We start from the raw sequence: 23,309 nt of genomic DNA, 5'->3' as shown, positions 1-23,309 counted from the left end.
ACCCTACACCATACAACCCCAACCAAGTCCCATACTACACCATACAACCCCAACCAAGTTCCACCCTACACCATACAACCCCAGCCAAGTCCCACCCTACACCATACAACCCCAACCAAGTCCACCCTACACCATACAACCCCAACCAAGTCCCACCCTACACCATACAACCCCAACCAAGCCCACCCTACACCATACAACCCCAACCAAGTCCACCCTAAACCATACAACCCCAACCAAGTCCCACCCTACACCATATAACCCCAACCAAGCCCACCCTACACCATACAACCCCAACCAAGTCCCACCCTACACCATACAACCCCTACCAAGCCCACCCTACACCATACAACACTACATTCTGATTTAAAAAAACAACTCAAATATTCGAACGCATAGCCATAGGGTGATCAAAGAAGAGAAAATGACAACGGGAATACTTATTGACCATACATATGAAAAGAAAATAAATTTAAATCAATATCACAAATTTTGGCTTAGGAGCAAAATCAGCATTTACTTTCATATGACGTTAACTGTCAAAATTTAACCTAGGGTTAAAGTTAGGGTTCCAATTTGTTGCTTGCATTGTAATGAATCAATTTCGATCTGTGCACACATGCAAAAAATGTGCATGGAATTAATTATGATTTTTTTAAATTATGACACTATATAGATTGACACCAATATTAGTTCCGTTAGGCCAGACCCCAGACCCTGACTGACTTTTTCATCTAATATTGGTGAGCCCTGCCTAATGGAACTAATATTGGTGAGTTTTAAAAAAATGACCACAGAATGCTTAGTTTTGACCCCAAAGGTCTGAAATTAACTGTGTGTACTATTTAAATGCTTTTGAACAGACCCGATGGAACGAAAATTCGAAAAAATGTTTTTTTACACTTTTGAAACTATACTTTTGGTCATTAAAGTCATAATTTTTATTTCATCAAAATTTCCTTTTGTATATCGATTTATAATGACCTTAGGGTTCATAACGCCAAATTTCAATCATCTAGAACAAAAACTATGACTTTGAGAGCATTTTTAAATTTCTTGATTTTTAAGTTTAAATTTGTCAATATTGGTGTTTCTGGACATACACCACTATTAATTGACCACTTTGACCCCAGGAAGTCAAAACCCGACTTTTGCCATCAAAAAACCCTAAACCCATGAAAAAGTCAGAAAAGTCACCAATATTAGCTGGGGCCTCACATATATCAGATTTGGATAGTCATAATATGCACCAATATTTTTGAGCATGACGGAGGATCTAATATTGGTGAGGTTCAGCTAATATTGGTGCTGTTGGACATACACCAATATTATATGACCATACCCGCTATTGCGCGGGTCTAACCCTAACCCTAACCCTAAAGATTCGCGCAATAGCGGCCCCGCGCAATAGCGGCCCGCGCAATAGCGGGCCGACCCCCTTCGGTGTACATTCTTTAAAGGTTCTCATGAATATTTAAAATATACATAGTTTATGTGGGTCATCAAATGCTTGAAATCTTTGGTAGTTATGAATATAGGCTGTAAACAGACATGCTGGTCCATGTTCATTTTGATCCCAGACAATAAACCAGAGATACTCCTCCAATCTGCATAATTAAAGTAGTAAAAGTCAAGACAGAGAGACAGAAAGACACAGACAAATACAAAGACACGTATAAACAGACATATCGTCAGTGGCCTTCGAAGACCTCGTAACTTACATTTTCCCGATTTTCGGATTTGTACATGGTTCCGTCCCTTGATTTTTTTCCTATCATCTGTGAAAAGCTTGTAACTCTATCTATTTTGCAAAGGTCTTTTTTTCCTGATTTTAAAAACCTCGTATTGCCGTTGGGTGTTGAGACATTAGCGACATTTGCGGGAAAACCTCGTATTGTCTGTTTGAATCCCTGCGAGTCTGTTGAAAATCCTCGTAATTGTTCCTTAAATTCAAAACAAAAAAGTGAAAACCTCGTATCTACACGTTTTGATCTGGTGAAGAGGAATTTGATTTTTAAAACACTCATTATCTCAGAACTATGATTTTGAAGATACGAGGTCTTCGAAGGCCACTGACGATATGTGCACCCACATACACCCAAACAGACGTTCTCTCTCTCTCTCTCTCTCTCTCTCTCTCTCTCTCTCTCTCTCTCTCTCTCTCTCTCTCTCTCTCTCTCTCTCTCTCTCTCTCTCTCTCTCTCTCTCCAAATACACTCCCTTCCCACACATTCAGGATGAAGAGAAACACAATCATTTTATTTAAAAACAGATTTATGCAGCTTTGGCTTTTGTCCCGGTGGACTTCGATGATAAGGTATGACGGAAAAACACAGCTATCAACATTCAACTATGGAGAAACTTGGCAGAAAATTGTACACGTAACACTCACAGACACAGACAAAACAGAAACCTGACTGCCAATACTCTCACTTTTACAAGACGAGCATAAAGCAATCACATAAGAAGTAAAAATCAGAAGATTTGTCTAAATTGTACGCACACATACAAACCAGTCACCTTATTTAGACGATAAGCTGAGGAAGCAGAAGGATTGAAAAGCGGTCTAAGTGAGAAAGGTATGGCAACATGGCACTCAACACTTAAGTTTCCTGTAAAAGGAGTTGTTTACCCTCACAGAATAAGTCAGAAATAGAGACAGCTTTGTCGATAAAAGTAATGAATCGAAAGGAGATAGTTCTGAAGAGACAGAAAAATCGTACGGACATGCATAATAGAAAACTTTGTTTGTGTGTGTATGTGTCTGCATTAGCACATGTATGCCAGCTTGGTTTTCTTTTTCCCCTTCTCTTTGTATGTCATTGTGTGTGTGTTCTCTCAATGTGTGTAGGTCTGAATGAATGCATGCCTGCGCGTATACATACATGCAAGTGGAATTTTGTTTTTGTCCCTGTGCTTATGTACCTGTTTGTGTGAGTCTGTCTCTGTCCATGTGTGTGTACTATATTGAGAGTTTGAGTATACAATCAACCATTAAAACCCAGTACATGTTCTACAACAGCATTCAGTCTAGATCTGGCCCACTAACCTTTCTAAATCTGAAACCAGCCGTACGCTTGGTTTCAACAGGAGTTTGTACTCAAATTTAACACCCAACCCCCCCCCCCCCCCCCCCCCCCCTGATTGTAAAATGAACCGGTGGGTATTGTCTGCGAAGATTCATAGCAAAACTAACACTCAATTCCAGTCTTTTAAGTGAATATGAAAAACTAGCACCCAGTTACAGTCTTAAGTGTAAAACTAAAATTGTATCACCATGGCTTCTTACTGAATGCAGTGTGTATCACCATGGCTTCTCACTGAATGCAGTGTGTATCACCATGGCTTCTCACTGAATGCAGTGTGTATCACCATGGCTTCTCACTGAATGCAGTGTGCAGGGGCGGCCGAGGGGGGGGGGGGGGTTTCTGGGGTTCCCAGAAACCCCCCCCCCCCCAGCCAAAAAATAAAAATATTTTTGTGTGTTTTTTGGGGTTGAGTTTCAATTTTTGGGGTATTAATCAGTGACAAAATCTGCTGCCTGAAACTGGTAATGATCATCCTCAGAATGCACCAGATTGCACCATTTTGCATCCTTTTTTTCAAAATTTTCCGGGGGGGCATGCCCCCGGACCCCCCTAGCAAACTAGGCGCTTTGCGCCGTCGGCTCGGTGCTTCACACTGTACCCATATCTTCACAATATACTTTTGGAAACCCCCCCATAAAATGATCTGATCCGCCCCTGGTGTGTTTCACCATGGCTTCTCACTGAATGCAGTGTGTATCACCATGGCTTCTCACTGAATGCAGTGTGTATCAATGACAATGGTTGTTGCATTCACAGGGCCTGAATGATATCGTCATCCCAATCACTTGATCATAAAACTTGCAAAGGAAAGACAGGGCAAAGCATTTTTTTTTATGATGTGAAGCTGATGGGACACGTAACTAATAACACACAGAAAAAGATTTATCTCTAATACACACGAGGAATCCAAGCACAAAAAAAGTCTACCCAGTAATTTCATTTTAGTTTCAAGCTAGTACATTATCTTTCTTTGGTAATTAAGCTCAGTATCTACATCATGTCTTCTTTCTAACCATACCTTGTATCTGGAGCTAACTTCTATACCTAACACTTAAGTTTCAGTTAATAATATAGTCAATCTGTTCCTTACATTCAGTATGACAATCTTTATAGCAATGTATTTTTTTGAAAAAACGATAAAGTGTACTTAGTTTGGTATAAAAACTGGTAGCAGCCACCTTGTAGAGTCCTACTTTGGGTGTAATCCACCCTTAAAAAACACGCGATGAAGTTGCGGCACAGATGGCTGGCCATCAATGTGGCGGGCCACTTCCGATTTCTGCCGCCAATGTTTTGGTTTTTGAGAGCAGACGCATTCCATGATTTGACACGTCATTACAACGCTCATGTAGGGAAATGTCACTCATCATCAGCTGTTGTGTGGATAACACACGACTCCTACCAAAGCAAGGTTAGAATGGAAAAACAGAGCAGTGTAGCGATATTCTGTCGCGATTCGAGCGCGTGCTTTGCGGTCACGTACACCGCTGGACTGCCGAACCGGCGTGTCAGTTGAATCGCTGCATCATCCTTTTGCGACAAACTACACATATATGTAAGTGACGTTTGTTTACAATTTTGTTTTATTGGAGTACCTTTACTTCACTTTGAAAGTGCATGCGGGTTTTTTTCATGATGCGTAGGAAAGTGCAAGTGTCTGTGCATGCAATCATTATTTTGGTCGCCGAGTGAAAAAGTATGGTACGCGACTTTTGACATATTGAGAAGAGAGCAAGGTCACAAAACAGCTTCGTTTTTTTGGTAAGGATAGCATATTATACTGAAAAAACAGTTGGTTTTGCTTCCCAGACCCTACGGCTTTCAGTGTCAACGTTCGTCTTTCATTGTTTATTTATTTATCTTTGTTTTTCTGTTTTTAGGAGCAGTTCTGTCTTCTATAAACGGAGTGCGTTTGAAAAAAAAATCTTGTATATATTTTTTTTATATATTATTTTTGTTTATTTGTTTGTTTATTAAAAGACCCTTTTGCTCTCAGAAAAGGCTTACACCATATTTGAGAAAAACTATTAAGTTACGTTAACTTTTTTCTGCAGGAAAAATATGGCGAAAGACTACAAAGATGTTGATCCATTTTGTGAACCCTCAACTTCACAGTCACCTGTTGTTGACTGGAGTCGATGCATTTTCTGTCAGAACAAGACAACAGAACATCTGAACTGCCCAGCAGTGGGTACAAGGAGTGGCGAAGGATACACTTTGTTTGCTGAAAATGTCCAACAGTTTCTTGCATGCGGTTTTGACCTTCCTGTAACTGTGGGGGTATTTCAACTAGATGATGGATCTGGGATTAAAGAGACTGTTCAGAAAAATAGTGCATCGTGGCATAAGTCTTGCAGAGAAAAAATGGGCAAGCGAAGTTTGGAAAGACTTCAAAAGAAAGCTGAGAAACGGCAGGCAGAGGACAGAGCAGCCACCTGCAGCTCAGCCAAAACAAGACGATCTGCTGGCACTCCGGCGTCATCCAAAGATATTTGTTTCTTTTGTAATGAGAGCTCTGGCAAGTTGTACAGCGCAGCAACATTTGGACTGGACTATAAGGTGAGACATGCAGCTAACCTTCTTCAAGACAAGGACTTGCTTAAAAAGCTTGCTGCTGGAGATATGATTGCTACAGATTCACAATATCATCTGAAATGTTTGATTTCCCAGTACAATCGTGCCAATAAATACGAAAAGGAACTGAACTGTGACCAGAGCAACAGTTCTGTTTGTCATGGCATTGCTTTTGCTGAGCTGGTGTCATATATCCAGAGTTTTGAACATGACGAAACAACAGCCACTGTGTTCCGTATGTCAAAACTTTGCACACTGTACAATACTCGACTACAGGAGCTTGGAGTTAGTTGCAGTCTGCATACCACAAGACTCAGACAGAAACTACTGGATGCATGCCCTGAGCTTCAAGAATGCAATACAGGTCGCGAAAGAGATGCTACTCTTGTCTTCAAACGTGACCTGGGATATGCAGTGAGCAAGGTTGTTGATCATCATGATTCTGACGCCTTGCTGCTTGCACAAGCCGCCAAGATTGTCCGCAGAGAGATTTTCTCGAAGCAGGAAAACTTCAATGGGGATTTCCTTGAAAACTGCCAAGAAAATGCAACACCATCTTCGTTGAAAGCTCTCGTCAGTATGATTTTGGATGGGCCAGGAAACTCCATCAAAACAAGCAATTCATCACAAGAGGAGGCTGCATTAGGACAAAAGTAGTCACAGGCAGCGCTTACCATTTCTCAGCTCCTCGTATTTAACAGCAGAAAACATGCACCAAGAGATCCCTTGAAGGACACCCGTCGTAACCATGCAAAAGAGAAGGAAACTCCGCTTCCTGTTTAACTCGGACTGAAAATACACGCCGAGACCAGGAAGTATGGTATTATTGATATTCTGTACAATCTGGGTCTGTCAGTTTCCTATGATAAGGTTATACGTATTTCCAATGACCTAACTGACTGTTCTCTGTTTTCAAGGTTATATATAGCCTGCCAGGTAAGACAAGGAAACATGGAAGAGTTTTTCAGACATGAAAATCAACCCTTCCCCCCTTCTCTTGCCAAGCTGTCAGAAATTAGGTCTGGTAAAAAGTCTGATTTACTTGCCTGCCTCGAGCGCTGTGCATCAAACGGGGAGTATGCTTCTGCTGAACATGACCGCTTGCTGTATGACAATGCCAAAGAAAGTATCCCTGAAGTCGTCATGCCCACTGAGGAAGAGCTCAACGTTCTTGATGAGCTTCTTGACGCAGAGCTGACTCCTGTCCACAACGACACGCTACTTCTGGGCGTTGAAACCCAATGCCAAGACATCACTAATCATTCTGCAAAGATCCTTGATGGTGCTTTCATTATTCAGATGTCTCCAAAGCTGTGCAGGACATTTCACGACTACAGTGAAACGGTTTTCATGCCTTACATGTTACAGCAACTGAGCAGTGTACAGCGAGTTGATGTCGTCTGGGATGTTTACCGCGCAGACAGCCTGAAGACAGCAACAAGACAGAAAAGAAGCCAGGGACAGCGCAGGAGAGTCTCAGGTGCAGCACCAATTCCTACAAACTGGAAAGGCTTCCTAAGCAACAACGCAAACAAAGAAGAGCTCTTCCAGTTTCTAGCAAAAGAAATTTCGAGATGTGTGGTTGATCCCGGAAAACTGATTGTGAGCACTTCTAACGAGAAAGTTGTTTGCTCTAATAACAGTTACACAACCGAAGGCTTGGAGCCGTGCACGCATGAGGAGGCAGACACAAGGCTCTTTCTGCATGCTGCGGACTGTGTCAAACAGGGCCAAACAAGGATCATCATCAGGACTGCAGACACTGACGTCATCGTATTTGCCGTCTCCGTTGCACGTAAACTTCAAGCAGAGGAGATGTGGGTGGCGTTTGGAACTGGGAAGCACATCAAGAACATCCCAGCGCACGAAATTGTGTCAGCCCGGACAAGTGCACGTCGTTACCAGTATTCCACGCCCTTACGGGGTGTGATACGGTTTCCTTCTTTGCAGGGCACGGAAAAGCTAAGGGATGGCAGACGTGGAGCGTGTATCCTGAAGTCACAAAAGCATTTCTTCAGATCGCATCCTGCAGCGAGCAAGTGACTTCTTCAACCTTTGAAATCATAGAACGTTTTGTGGTCTTGATGTATGACCGCAGCAGCTCTTGTTTGAAAGTGAACGAGGCACGAGAAAAACTCTTTTCTCAGCGGAACAGATCCATCGAGTTCATTCCACCAACATCTGATGCTCTCAAGCAACATGTCCTCCGAGCAGCTTTTCAAGGACGCGTGTGGAGCCAGTGCCTTGAAAAAACTCCGGAGCTTCCTTCTCCTTCTGAGTATGGATGGAAAAAGGAAGGCCAGCTCTGGCAGCCTGTGTGGATGACACTGTGTCAGGCCCAGGATGCCTGCTACGAACTCATAAAGTGTGGTTGCAAGAAAGTGTGCAGAGGCCGCTGTAAGTGTGCATCAGTGCATCTGAAGTGTACTGCGCTTTGTGGCTGTGGTGGGGATTGTTGGGTGAGTGAAAACAGATGTACGTCATGCTCAGTCCTTGTAGAGTTAAGAGAGATCTGACTGGGCAAGAGCTATACAGGGGCGGATCAGTTGCTTTGTAAGGGGGCGGGGGGGGCACTTTGAATCGAACGTGAATATGATGGGCGCGAAGCGCCCGACTTTGCTAGGGGGGTCCGGGGGCATGCCCCCCCGGAAACAATTTTGGCCCAATGAAGCAAAATGGTGCCATCTGGTGCCATTTGAACTTAGAAATGGTCATAAAATCAGCTTTCCAATTTTTATTTTATTCGGGGGGGGGGGAGGGGGGGCACGTGTCCCCCCCCCCTCGTCCGCCCCTGGCTATAAAATATTTCATTTTGTCCTAACGAGTGTGAAAATTCATACTCAACTTGTTTGTGAAAGCTGAACTCATGAAATGTTTGTGGTTTTTTTTGTTGTTTTTTTTTTTTTTTTTGGGGGGGGGGTAGATTTTTATGGGGTCAGGCCAGACACTTAAAATTGTATTTTTGAATCTTGTTATCTGTGTGAAGTAAATGTTTACCTCTTATCATTGTTAAGCTGTATTAGCATCAAACGTGTACGAAAAGTAATAACCTGTGCTCTTGATTAGAAATACGAGCATTCTAAGGGTATTTTATTTGACCTAGATTGCGGACACAGCCCTGTCTAACTTAGAGTGTTCAAAATTGGCTGCTACCATTTTTTATATTCAGCATGGTGTTAGGTATCATCACAGCAAATTTCAGATTGCTATATAAAAATGCCTTCTGATGGCATTTTTTTGTGCTAAACAGATTGACTAATAATAATAATAAATAACTTTTCTATGGCACAAGTCCCAGCAATTGGCTCCAGGCGCTTTACAATTTCATTCTACATTCTACAGTTCTTCATCGTTGTTTTTCCTTGCTCGTTTTGCATCGTTTGAATAAACAATAAAGGACGGGAAACAACAAGGATGTAGTTCTACTCCAGATAAACCAACTTTTATGATCTCTCGGCCTATTTAGACTAAGTAAATGTTTTTTCAGCTTGTTTTTTTACAGGACACCCAGCATTAGAGAAATCTTTACAGTGCCTTATATAACACTACAGCAACACACATTAGACAAGGAAATTCGCATTTCTGACAATAGATGGAAGCAAAAGGTAACAATTTCTCACAAACTATAATTATTACGGGAATTTGGGCCTCTCCTTGTAAAAAAACAAAAAACATTTGCTGGATAAGGAGGAGGGGTACGTTTCAGTATCCTTGGAAACCCTCCGCCCCCTTAGATTCAGCCCTGCCTTACACATTGTGGTCTGAAAACATCTTTCTTTATTTGGTGTTTAACGTCGTTTTCAATATATGTAAGACTTGTCAAAATTATGAACTTTACCACTTATTTACCAATCAACTAAATTTATATTTAGAACCCCCCGAAAATGGCGTATGGCTGCCTGAATGGCGGGGTAAAAACGGTGATACCCGTAAAAACCCATGCGTGTAAAAACATGAGTGAACGTGGGAGTTTCCGCCCATGAACAAAGAAGAAAAGAGATATTCAGAACAATGTCTACCATTTAAATATTGTTTCTAACACCAACAGCAGTCATTCATTTCTTTATTTGGTGTTTAACGTCGTTTTCAACCACGAAGGTTATATCGCGACGGGGAAAGGGGAGCCACTTGTTAATTGTTTCTTGTTCACAAAAGCACTAATCAAAAAATTGCTCCAGGGGCTTGCAACGTAGTACAATATATTACCTTACTGGGAGAATGCAAGTTTCCAGTACAAAGGACTTAACATTTCTTACATACTGCTTGACTAAAATCTTTACAAACATTGACTATATTCCATACAAGAAACACTTAACAAGGGTAAAAGGAGAAACAGAATCCGTTAGTCGCCTCTTACGACATGCTGGGGAGCATCGGGTAAATTCTTCCCCCTAACCCGCGGGGGGACCAGGGAGGGGTAAATCCTTCCCCCTACCCCGCGGGGGGACCAGGGAGGGGTAAATCCTTCCCCCTAACCCGCGGGGGGAACCAACAGCAGTGATCAACAATGAAGGAAATGACGAGCAGAGAAAAAAGACTAACAACACTCAGAGAAGAAAAATCCGTGCATACACAAAATTACTGTGGATGTATGGCTGAATAGAACAAGTACGTTTGTTTTTTCGATGACCGAGGAATTGCATAGATCTAGAGGGTGAGCATATCAAAACACACACACTTGACTTTAAAAACCCTGTTGCTTTTGTGGAGGCATTGGTCTTCTACATATCAGAATAATGTCAAACACTCACACTCACTCAAAAAAATACATCAACTCATTCAAGAGTCAAACTCTACTGAAACACAGCCAAATCATGAGAAGAAAATATTGAAATCTGAAATTTAAAAATTTTTAAAATATAAGAATGAAAGGAAAACTTTTTCGAAAATATGAAGAGGCATCTACGCAGCTTGTGTGTCCTTGTTCAAACTGTGAGAGGTGTAGCTGGATACTTTAATCACAAATATAGCATGACTTCCCTTCTTTGTCTCCGTTATTCTAGTAGTGAGAAAATATCCAGCGATATTTCTCTGTAGGCCTAAAGTTCGGCCTTGACCTAGGCAAAATAACTTGCGCAGCCGCAGTGACAAGTAAATGGAAAACTTGAATGAAATGTACAGCTGCAGCACGTGGGTAGCACCCGCACATCGTTATCACTTAACGTTTATTTCGTGCGTAGTGTTCTTCTTCTTCAGCGTTCCAGCGTAGTGTTAAAATTGCGCCTTGCCAAGACTGACACAAAATATAGTTCTACAACTTCTCCTTACTTTGGTTATGCCATATGTGCGTTACAGCTCCGAATCATCCATAGTATCGCGTGGTATTTTGTCTCGACGGGGTGAATGAATATAATGAAGTCAGTCTCGGCAGAGCCTCGAGTGACGTCATCATATTCATTGACCCAGTCTCGACAAAATACCACGCGATATCATGGATGGACGGAGCTGTAACGTATACATATAAAAGTCAAATGAAAGTAGGTAATCTTGTCTAAAATAAAAGGGATGGACAGAGAAAGAAAGAAAGAAAAAGAAAGTGAAAAATTCAACACACTCAGCTCACGAAAGAATCTGTTGCATACCGACAGAGGGAAGGGAGACTCAGACAGCTGAAATTTTGTGCACGAAAATTTGGTCAGAAGTTCTCGTATTTTGTTTGGCAGGAATGTAAGCAGCTGGTCGTTAATGGAAGAAAAGCTCAGGTTTCACGAGAAAAATGGAACAAAGACAGATATAACAATAAAAAAAATAAAAAAATATATATAAAATAAAAAAATATTACAAATAATTTTTTGTTAAAACACTGCACAAGACAAGAACATAATCTGCCACTACCTCTTCTACCAAACCCACCACAACAATTACAATCAATGGCTGAATAGTGGTACCTGCCATAAAAGGACACCACCAAACAGTGGCCCTACATTGTAGGTGTTTCTGCATGACTGGTATGTTTTGGTCATATTCACAGACAAATGGATACAGGGCCGAGTGCACGAGAAAGTTACCAATCGGATGAGAGTCGGCCACAGTGTTGGATTGGTTGGAATTGAAATTTGTTGCGATTTGAACCAATCAGACCCCGCGGTTTGTTCTCACCCGTTTGGGTCTTACCAACTTTCGCTTCGTACCTCAGCCCAGGTGTCCTTTATTGGGAGGTGTCCTCTCATCAGAGGGGCCTCTCATCCCAGTGGCCTCTCATCGGAGGGGCCTCACATCCCAGTGTCCTCTCATCGGAGGGGCCTCACATCCCAGTGGCCTCTCATCGGAGGGACCTCACATCCCAGTGGCCTCTCATCGGAGGGACCTCACATCCCAGTGGCCTCTCATCAGAGGGACCTCACATCCCAGTGGCCTCTCATCGGAGGGACCTCGCATCCCAGTGGCCTCTCATCGGAGGGACCTCACATCCCAGTGGCCTCTCATCGGAGGGACCTCACATCCCAGTGGCCTCTCATCGGAGGGGCCTCACATCCCAGTGTCCTCTCATCGGAGGGACCTCACATCCCAGTGGCCTCTCATCCCAGTGTCCTCTCATCGGAGGGACCTCACATCCCAGTGTCCTCTCATCGGAGGGACCTCACATCCCAGTGGCCTCTCATCAGAGGGACCTCACATCCCAGTGGCCTCTCATCAGAGGGGCCTCACATCGCAGGTACCACAGTAACTGTGAAAAGAAGCCTTCCTAACTTTTTTAAACCTAAGTGATTGTCCAAGGGTAACCACACCATCTGCACGAAAAACTGAGTACAAAACACACCGATCTAACTCAGAAAGCTACATCTGAACACAGCAAGCCAAACACTCATTAAGTACTTTCAGCTAAAAGGGATAGAAAGAGGATGACACAAGACTAAACAAAAACGAAAAGTTGCAGTACAGAAGAAAAGAGAGAAGGAAGGAACTAGCAGCAAGGCAGTACAGTTTAGTACTGTGGTCTGGGTGTGTTACACAACTCACACCATCTCCAACTTCATTCACAAGTCAATACAAACTTATCAAACTACCAAACACCAACAGGAAAGGAAGCCTCTTGTACACAGGCAGACACACATACTAACAGCAACAGTAACACACACACAAACACATGTACACACACACACATATATATGAACACAGACTTGGACACACACAGGCTAACAGTAACACACACACACGCACACACACACACACACACACACACACACACACACACACAGCTATATGCATACACCCACATACACATGTATACAAACACACACAAATGGTTCTACTCTACTTTTAATGTTTATGGCACAGAGTAGCGCTGAGTTAAAAAAGACATTCCAAACTCGCTCCACAACCAAAACGCACAACTCGGAAGCATGCAGCACTAAACTAATAAAATGGTTCAGTGAAAAGCAACACAGGGTAAACATCACTACATCGCTCTGCCCCTCCCTTACCCTACCCCCCCACCCCCAACACCAGTTGGCATATATAGTGAATAAAGATTTGCATTGAAATGTCATGATCTTTTGGCTTTCTTTATTTGGTGTTTAACGCCGTTTTCAACCACGAAGGTTATATCGCGATGAGGAAAGGGGGGAGATGGGATAGAGCCACTTGTCAATTGTTTCTTGTTCACAAAAGCACTAATCAAAAATTTGCTCCAGGGGCTTGCAACGTAGTACAATATATTACCTTACTGGGAGAATGCAAGTTTCCAGAACAAAGGACTTAACATTTCTTACATACTGCTTGACTAAAATCTTTACAAAAATTGACTATATTCTATACAAGAAACACTTAACAAGGGTAAAAAAGAAACAGAATCCGTCAGTCGCCTCTTACGACATGCTGGGGAGCATCGGGTAAATTCTTCCCCCTAACCCGCGGGGGGATCTCAAAACATCACAAGGGGGGTAATAGGACATGCACAGACAATTCATTTCTAAGGGAGATTACTACCCGGAGTCAAGCTAAAACAGACGCACAACCAAACCATCTATGTACATATAAGTACTTGAGTGCACACACTTCAACTGATTGGGATACACAGTCGCACAGACAAACAGCTAACAAAAGCGCTAACAAATAAATATGCATGCTATGGTTTTTAACCTACACCTTAAGAATGTCACACCCAGCAACACTGACACTACAGTATCATAAATTACCCTACCCTAGTGTTAAAGGATCACTCCGCCTCGTGAAAACACATGGCCTCACTGTCTCAGATCTAGCCAGGCTTTAACATGGAATAAAACCACCCTTCCTCTTGGTTGCATAGCAAAAATTAACACCCTGACCTTTTGTTGTGATGAGATAAGGCCTAAAAAAAAAATACGTGTGGTTACGGTAACCCGACCTACCCTATTTTTAGGGGCCGACCCTATAACTTTTTATTACATTTGTCAAATTTTTTTTTAAAAAAACAAGAAAACGAGTGCAGAAAACGCAATGAAAGCGAAAGCGCCCGAGTCGCACACTTATTTCCCTGTCAAGTAGGTTTAATTTGTACACATTAGAAAAAAAAAGTAAAACAAAAAAAAAAGTGATTGCCTACCTTCCTACCCTATTTTGTTTGGCTATGTTACCGTAACCACACCTCTTCTTTTTTTTTGGCCTAACATTTTGTGATTAATTCATTTCGGAAAATTTCACGAAAAAAACATTTTTCTTTTAATAGCACTGTGCACAAAGAGGACCAAGGCTCTTCAATTTGGGTATGTGACCAAGTGGAGGGATGGTCTTATCCCATGTTAAAGCCTGACCAGATCTGAGACAGTGGGGCCAACTGTTTTCACGAGGCGTAGTGGAGCTTTAAAATACATCATTGTACATAAATACATGAATAAGATCAGTCATTTTCAGCATCTTTGTGATCAGAAACAGGAGGCGAAGAATCCGACATGAGTACATTTTCAAAATAAATCATATGTGTACATGTACAGTACAGGACCCCAACAGTAACCCACGTTATTTGGTATGTACCAGTATAGAAAATGTTGACTTAAATTTTGATCATTGTATCTGTTCATTGTATGCGCTGAAATCAACAACAGAAGAACTAAGATTTACCTTTTTGGGTGGTTGTAAAAATGTGTATGTGCTGTTCTTGTATTGGCGAGTACACAATTGTTTTGTTTTTCAACTTTGTTAATCTCACCCTGTGACTTTGTTGTTGACTATGTTGTTTAGATTTTTGGTTGTAAATAGATAACCAAAATAATATAGGTTATGTTGAAATGTGTCCCCAATACGGTAGATGTCCACATATGATTTGTGCATATCATGAGTCCCTTGAGACAGCTGGCAGAGGATACAGTGGCCTTTACGTCGCACATACACACAAAACACACACATGTAACGATAACAGTATGCATATTTGTACTTTAAGAAGCAGAGTGGTGAAACTGAAACGTTCCATATTGCTGTGGCTAGCAGTAGCAAGATCACAAATTCTCTGTCAATTTTTAAATTAAAAAAAAATACACATCTGAAAGAAGAAAGAGAATATTGGTATCTTTTCCAATGATCTTACTTTCTCTTATTCTATACCTATACATGCATTTCATTACTCTAAGAGTCTCACAGAACATTGAGTATAAGCAAGCTACTTTTGTGGAACAATAAATGATATCTCAAAATCACTCAGACTTCCAAGAACTGAGCATTAGAAAGTTTGTTTGTTTGTTTATTTGTTGCTTAACGTCCAGCCGACTACGCAGAGCCATATCAGGACGAGGAAGGGGGGGGGGGGGATGAAGGGGGCCACTTGTCAAGCGATTCCTGTTTACAAATGCACTAACCCATTACTTGTGTCCCAGCAGGCTTTAGTAAAACTAAATTAATACCTACTGGAAGATTACCAGTTTCCAGTATGTTAAAATAGGCTTAACCTATCTACTGCTGGACTTACATCAGAACACGAACAGATTAAACTATACATGAATCGCGAGACAAGCGGCAAGAGAAGAGATTTTTGGAAAAAATACAGGTGAATGAGCAAGAAGGCAGAAAAAAGAAAAGAATTCATGAAGAAAAAGAGAGCATGACAGGAAAGAGGAACCAAAAATCTACCTAACAGCAAACTAGAAAGCTCCTGCGGTTCCAAAAACAGGAGGGGCCTTTAATTTCATAACCGCAGTGCCCCACTGCGGGAGCATTAGAAAGTGTGTAAGGAAATGTTTCCCAAAAAGAACTAGTGTTACACATGGTTTTTCACTGACCATCATTTTAAGTCAGATCTGTAAGTAAACTACAAAGATTTACATATTTTGATCGATCATTTCATTCAACTTTTCTAAAAATATTACATTTTCCTCATAAATAAATTTTCTAATGATTACATACTTTTCTAGTAATATACAATTTCTTTCCTAGAAAAGACAAAGCTAGAATATTTGCTTTGGTCAACTGTCCTAACTTATATCGTTTAGAATAATCTATAAGTTCATCAAAAACTACTGTACTCATTTACATTTTTGACAACAAAACAGGACATAATTTGTAACATTCACATCCACGAGCAGAGCAGATGTCAAAAATACACCATCACACTTTCAGAACATCACTTCGCAAAACGTTTGGCAAGAAGACCAGCTACAACTAGAAGCAACAAATGTTCAGATGTCCAAATACCCAGTAACTTAACAGAAATAAGACAGACTCAACAGCGTACAAAGATTATCGGTTCTGTACAACACACAGCGCTGAGGTGCCAAGCAGATAAAACAGACACTGACTATTGGTGACTAGGAGTGGTCAAAAATCGTGAGAAATTCACACTGATCTTAGCAATATCAAACCATATTTGGAAGAGAAAACAAAAACAAGAAAAGGAAAAACGAAGCAAAGAAAGCAGATTAAATTAAAAAAATAAAAATAACAATAACATCTGAATAACCAAGAAAAGTAAAAATAATGTTTGCATTTCAAAAAAAGATTGTGTTGAAATTAACTTCAATTCATCATTATCTCGACATCAATGCTTCCCGCTTAAAAAGAACACCAAAATGTAAGCATTATATAACTCAGTCTATGTAACTCAGTCTATGTAAATGAGATTCCTTAGACCTTTCACCCGTGACACGAACTTTCATCAACCTCAATGACATTTTTGCTTTCAATTTATCTGGATGGCTAAGTCACATGATAATAGTAGAAACAAACCTTCCCCAGAACACTGCTCACCAACCACTTTCTTTCCTCACAATCCTATTCAACAAATGCAAATACTTTGAAAGTCTGCATTTTCTGTTTTTTTGCAATCCTTTTTGGTAGAACGCTTGATTGTTTTAACAAGATAAATGACACAATAACAAAAATCACCGAAGTCCAAACAAAAATGCAAAAATAAGATTCGGAGCAGCTAACTCTTCTGTGATCAAGTACATATTCAAAAAGCCAGAAAAATATGACAGATGGATTTCATTGTGAGAATTACGAAGAAAAACTGTACAGAATAGTTGTCTGACTGTAACAGCACATGGCACCATTTTAACCTGTCTATACACACACCTGTACACATGAAAGACTTGACTTGCATCTTTAGTTCAACACTAGGGTAGCTATGCATTATGCTTATTCCGGCACTTCACACGCACGTTCCTTCTATGTACACTGGCCTAGATCTTGCATGGAAAATGAATATCACGAACTAACTCCACTCTGAATTAAAACAGAATTATCTACACCTAAAGGCATATTAGTACACTCATAATTGAAAGCTAAACCACATCACAGAATTACTGTTATTGCTAAGTAACATTAACCTGCCATTCAATTCTTCTTTAACTGACAATATCACTATGCTACGAGCCCAATAGTTTAATCACAGGTAATTTGACATGAAACCTGCATGTTATTGATACATTTTTTTTGTTTCATGCTAATTCCAAATACATTCTCAACATTTGACCATCAACCCAAACCTTCCCATTATCCATGGCTGGTCATTTGCAATTTACACAATCAACATTTTTGCCACCAATATTGTCTGAACAAACTCCCCTTTAAAAACCAAGTAATTCTAAAAATGTGGTTCCATAATACAAGTCTTATTCATAGCCCAGACTTCACTTCCCTGCGTTTGTAAATTGTCCTTTTATTTACTGCTATCTTGTCATTAATTTTGCCATAAAATATGCTGAACGTGCCAGGCTTAGGCACAATTCAAATTTTCTTGCCATTTTTAGAGGTACATGTACATGTTTTCCTGTTTCCTGTAAAACAGGCACACAAAATGCCCCAGAAAGAAAGTTTACAATACAAAATATCCTCAAAAGCACCTGGCGAAGATAAAACTTTACAAGCCTGACTTAGATGCAAGAACACACAAACTTCAAAAGCTACACTCGACTGATATGGATTACAAAGCAGTTACAATCTTAAACGGCAAAACGTCATGGTCCTCATAGTTATAGCACAAAACCGACAGACTGGCTTGCACATCACAACCCTACACTCCATTTCTACGGCATGGCAATTTGAAACACGATTAAAATCCATCACACGACAGCAATAAAACGTTACACAAATCATACAGACCAAACCTCTTTCTTCAGCTTTCACACAGTCCTTCAGTATTGTGCTTTTTTGTGCTTTGTGAATTGAAGTTTGTTTTTCTTGGAGGAGCTGATTCATCTCTTCAGCATGCGGGCGAACACGGACTCCTGCAGAATGTGCACAATGTCTTTGGAGAGTACGCCCACACTTTCAGCATCACAGACAGGAGCATTCTTTTGGCAAGTTCACACACTGTAGTCCACGAAGACAGCCTCAACTGAACGACTTCAAAGCCCTTCAAAGCCCCCCAAAACATGAAAACAGCAACTGATCTCTATAATCTTCTGAATGATTCAAACTGTTCACAACTGAACATTTCCACACAAAAACGTCGGACAACTTTAGTAATAAAGTGTCTGTAACTGACTACCGTAAATCTCTGCTATTTTAGTATTTACAGTTTCTTTTTTTGGCCAAATTCAACGTGTAAGGTGCTTGAAAATCATGGTTGATGTTCAGCAGATGTAACACCTCCCGAGGCACAGCAGCGGCCGTACCTGTTGCTTCTTTCTCAATCACTTCACTGAATAACTGGCGTCTTCTGCTGACTTACACAAACACTGGTGTAGCTACCACACTCTCCAAGAGATTCTGTGCTGAAAATGCAAACTGGGAAAGAACAACATCTGCATCGCTCTGTCCGGCTTCACAAAACGTGACTGCTGCGAAAACGTCTTCAGCGTTCAAGGTCTTCACACCTACAGTATTGACAGTGACACACCACAGTGCAGCAAGCCGGCACCCAATGTACCAAGCTCACGTCCAGGTAAACAACAGTGAAAAGTTTGCCCTGTGGTTTCTGTAGGAAGCATAGTCCTTGCACTGATATCCGAGGCAACAAACTAATGTTGCTTTTTGGTATTTGTGAAAACTAAAGCTCATCATGAAGAACTGACATCTCACTTCTTTTTGTTCAGCTGTCTTGGCCCGCAATGCATTCACAAAAAGCTGATCATTGAAATAAAGATCTGGTTCTGAGGAAGCAGCTACGTTTGCTTTTTGGTACGTGTGAAAATGACATCCCCTCAGGAGAGAAACAGACATCTCTTTTTCCCACAACCTTTAACCTGTCTCAAGCAGTGAAACATTCACTAAAAGCTGATCACTGAGAGCAAGAGGAATCCTGTAAGCTTGCTGAAAATTGGATCCCAAGAAGCTGAGTGGTACAACCGTTGTTTCAGTATCCATAAAAACTTCAATCCTTTGGGAAATAACTGGCTTTGACTTTTTTCCACTGTCTTCATCACCAGCAAAACGTTCACAAACTGTTGATCGTTGAAAGAAAGAAGAGTCCCATCTCCTTCGAATCACTGACAACTGGACTCAAAGAAGGTCGGTGGTATGACCTTGACCTTGTCTCCACTACAAAAGTCTGCTGAAAACTTAGATCCAGTTCCAAAGAAGGTTGATGCTACAAGAGTTGCTTGGCGACCTCCACGTACTCTGTTCCCAGCAGGCCTCGGCACAGGAGGGAGAACTCTTTCACCTGGTCCCGCATTTTGCGCTTGTTGTTCTTGTCGCTGGGAAACAAAGACAAGCTGGTCAACGTTCTGTTAGAGTCATGTTTTGAAAAGAGTGGCGTTACACAAAGTGATGGTAATACTCTCTGTCTCTTTCTCTATCTCTCTATCTCTCTATCTGTCTCTTTCTCTATCTGTCTATCTGTCTCTCATGCATGCATGCACGCACACACATACACACACAAACACACTTCCAACTCTCTCTCTTTCTTTTAGTTCTCTAACCCTCTTTTTTTTTTTTTTAACATAATAATAGTTAGGCAGTTCACGTACTTCTATGTATATGTTGTAATGATAAACCAGTCAGCCATCTTTTTATTCTACCAAGAAAACAAGCCTGTTGAAATCCAACAACCCATCAAATCCCCTTCTTCCACCCAACCCTCCCTCCTTCTACATAACAAATGTTCAAAACAGTACAAGCAATTAGATCTTAATGTCAGACTACCTCATGAAACAAATCAGATGAAAGTCGTTGCTCATTTCAATGCTTGTTATTCTCTAAGGTGCCAGGAGGCTGGTTCCGTATGACTCTCACTCTATTGCGCATGTCGTATGCATTTAGAGCGCTTATTCCCCTTTGTTTGTCATACCTCATGAGACTTGTTCCATAGGATTCTCATTGCTCTCATTGCTCTATTGTGAATGCTGTATGGTGAATGCTGTATGGTGAATGCTGTATGGTGAATGCTGTATGGTGAATGCTGTATGGTGAATGCTGTATGGTGAATGCTGTATGGTGAATGCTGTATGCATTCAGAGCGCTTACTCCCCTTTGCTTGTCATACCTCATGAAAGTCTTGAGGAAGTTTTCTTTGTCTTCCTGCTGAGCGCGCGGAGAAGGGTACCCCTCGGTCTGCAGACACGCTCGCAGCGTGGTATTCAGCACGGGGAAGTGGAACTTGAAGCACGCAAACAGCACGTCGGACATTATCTCTGTCGTCTGCCGCACGGCTTCTCCACCTATCGCCTGCAAGCACACACCAATTTACATCTCAGCATTATGCAACACAGCGGAGTTTTTTCTCCTATTGCCTGCAAGCACACACCAATTTACATCTCAGCATTATGCAACACAGCGGAGTCCGTTCTGCACCAATTCCATTACGACAAGAGCTTCGGCAACCTTCAGACCCAGCGCTGTGAAAGTTATGTGGTTCTCATGGCAAGCCAAATGTTCTGTTACTCTTTCAGTGCAATGGTGCTAATTGCAGACCTGTCTTATGGAATCTTGATCTCTTCCAAAGCCATATGAAATCTTAAACGTGAAAGCAAAAAGACATCATTTTAGAAGTTATAGATTGACGTGAAGGTTCTCAAAATTCTTCCAGAGGAAACAGCAAACGCAAAAGTATTTCGAGAATGGCGTTTGTCTCGGTGGAAAATGAGGTTCCTGCAAGACTAGACTGGACACAACCTCAGTTGCATGCAGGCTGATTCAACCCTTCCTTTAACTGTTTTCTTCTCTCTTTTTTTTCTTTCCTTTTTTTCCCTTTTTTTCCTTTTTTCTTCTTTTTATATTTAGTCAAGTTTTGACTAAATATTTTAACGTAGAGGGGGGAATCGAGACGAGGGTCGTGGTGTATGTGTGTGTCTGTGTGTGTGTGTTTGTGTGTGTGTGTCTGTCTGTCTCTGTGTGTGTGTAGAGCGATTCAGACTAAACTACTGGACCGATCTTTATGAAATTTGACATGAGAGTTCCTGGGTATGAAATCCCCATACGTTTTTTTCATTTTTTTGATAAATGTCTTTGATGACGTCATATCCGGCGTTTCGTGAAAGTTGAGGCGGCACTGTCACGCTCTCATTTTTCAACCAAATTGGTTGAAATTTTGGTCAAGTAATCTTCGACGAAGGCCGGGGTTTGGTATTGCATTTCAGCTTGGTGGCTTAAAAACTAATGAGTGAGTTTGGTCATTAAAAATCTGAAAATTGTAAAAAAAAAAAATATTTTATAAAACGATCCAAATTTACGTACATCTTATTCGTTATCATTTTCTGATTCCAAAAATATATAAATATGTTATATTTGGATTAAAAACAAGCTCTGAAAATTAAAAATATAAAAATTATTATCAAAATTAAATTGTCCAAATCAATTTAAAAACACCTTCATCTTATTCCTTGTCGGTTCTTGATTCCAAAAACATATAGATATGATATGTTTGGATTAAAAACACGCTCAGAAAGTTAAAACGAAGAGAGGTACAGAAAAGCGTGCTATCCTTCTCAGCGCAACGAATACCCCGCTCTTCTTGTCAATTTCACTGCCTTTGCCGTGCGCGGTGGACTGACGATGCTACGAGTATACGGTCTTGCTGCGTTGCATTGCGTTCAGTTTCATTCTGTGAGTTCGACAGCTACTTGACTAAATGTTGTATTTTCGCCTTACGCGACTTGTTTTCTTCTTCTTGTAAATAGGCGGTGAGCATCCTTCTTCATTGGTCTTATTTTTTTCTTTTTTCTTTTTAACTCCATCATAGTTATATTACACTAACGAAACATGGACATTTTCTATTTACAATGGAAATATTCCTTATATTTACAATTCAATTTTTCTACTTAATATTTGAAACTCAAAACAATTTTTCTACTTAATATTTGAAACTCAAAAATTACAAACACTGATCCCCGACAAGTTGTTTTTCTAAAAATACTAACACACATTTTCCCAATTAATATTGCGTGATTTACACAATTTCTCATCTTTTTACAACAACTTGTGTCTTGATAGCCAAATATTATATCCTGTATCTTAAACTTAACCCTTAATCCAGCCTTTTCCTCTATCCAATTTTCTGTCTTTGTCCAAAACAACTTTACCGGTATACACTCATAAAAAAAATGTTCAACAAAATCAACTTCCGTACAACATATACAACATCTGTTATTCTCCCTGACTTGCATTTTACATAATAAAATATTTGTATAATTTTCCATTGCAATTCTCTTAACCTCACTTCTTTAGAAACATAGGCAAGGGTCCAAAATTCCTTATCTACATGTACTTGTACACCAAACTTCCTCAACCAAAAACTATATACACAAAGTTTTTCTACAGCAGTAATTACACTTTTCTTTTCTATCATTTTTCGTATTTGGCTTATTTTTATCATATACAGGCTACCATCAAACAACTGCTTATCCATCTGGACAATAATATGTTTATTTTCAATCCAATTAATCCATAATTTGGGTAATGCGTTTTCTTTCTTTATTTGGTGTTTAACGTCGTTTTCAACCACGAAGGTTATATCGCGACGGGGAAAGGAGGGAGAAGGGAAAGAACCACTTGTCAATTGTTTCTTGTTCACAAAAGCACTAATCAACAAGAAGGGCAAAGCCCATACGACTCACATGCTTTACACATTTTTCCTACCAAAATACATGTGACCTTGACCCAAGGTCAAGGTCATCCAAGGTCTTGCAACATAAAGCTGTTAATTCAAGACATAGGAAGTACAATGGTGCTTATTGGCTCTTTCTACCATGAGATATGGTCACTTTTAGTGGTTCACTACCTTATTTTGGTCACATTTCATAAGGGTCAAAGTGACCTTGACCTTGATCATATGTGACCAAATGTGTCTCATGA

The 23,309-nt window shown here is 40.6% G+C and overlaps 1 protein-coding gene across 1 annotated transcript in view; it reads right to left on the bottom strand.

Moving 5' to 3' along the window:
- Nucleotides 1–12,905: 12,905 nt before the first annotated feature.
- The window catches only part of LOC138967613 (importin-13-like), a 41,033-nt gene continuing 30,629 nt past the window's right edge, over nt 12,906–23,309 (bottom strand). Inside the window, exons 27-28 of the mRNA XM_070340217.1 lie at nt 20,503–20,684; nt 12,906–19,714 (exon numbers count right to left, since the gene is read on the bottom strand). Of these exons, the coding sequence (XP_070196318.1) occupies nt 19,606–19,714; nt 20,503–20,684 (291 nt within the window). The 3' untranslated portion in view covers nt 12,906–19,605. The remainder of the gene's footprint in view (nt 19,715–20,502; nt 20,685–23,309) is intronic.

The sequence above is a fragment of the Littorina saxatilis genome, linkage group LG5 (genome assembly GCF_037325665.1).
Source record: "Littorina saxatilis isolate snail1 linkage group LG5, US_GU_Lsax_2.0, whole genome shotgun sequence".
NCBI lineage: Eukaryota > Metazoa > Mollusca > Gastropoda > Littorinimorpha > Littorinidae > Littorina > Littorina saxatilis.
This window is presented reverse-complemented; position numbering and strand designations above follow the sequence as displayed.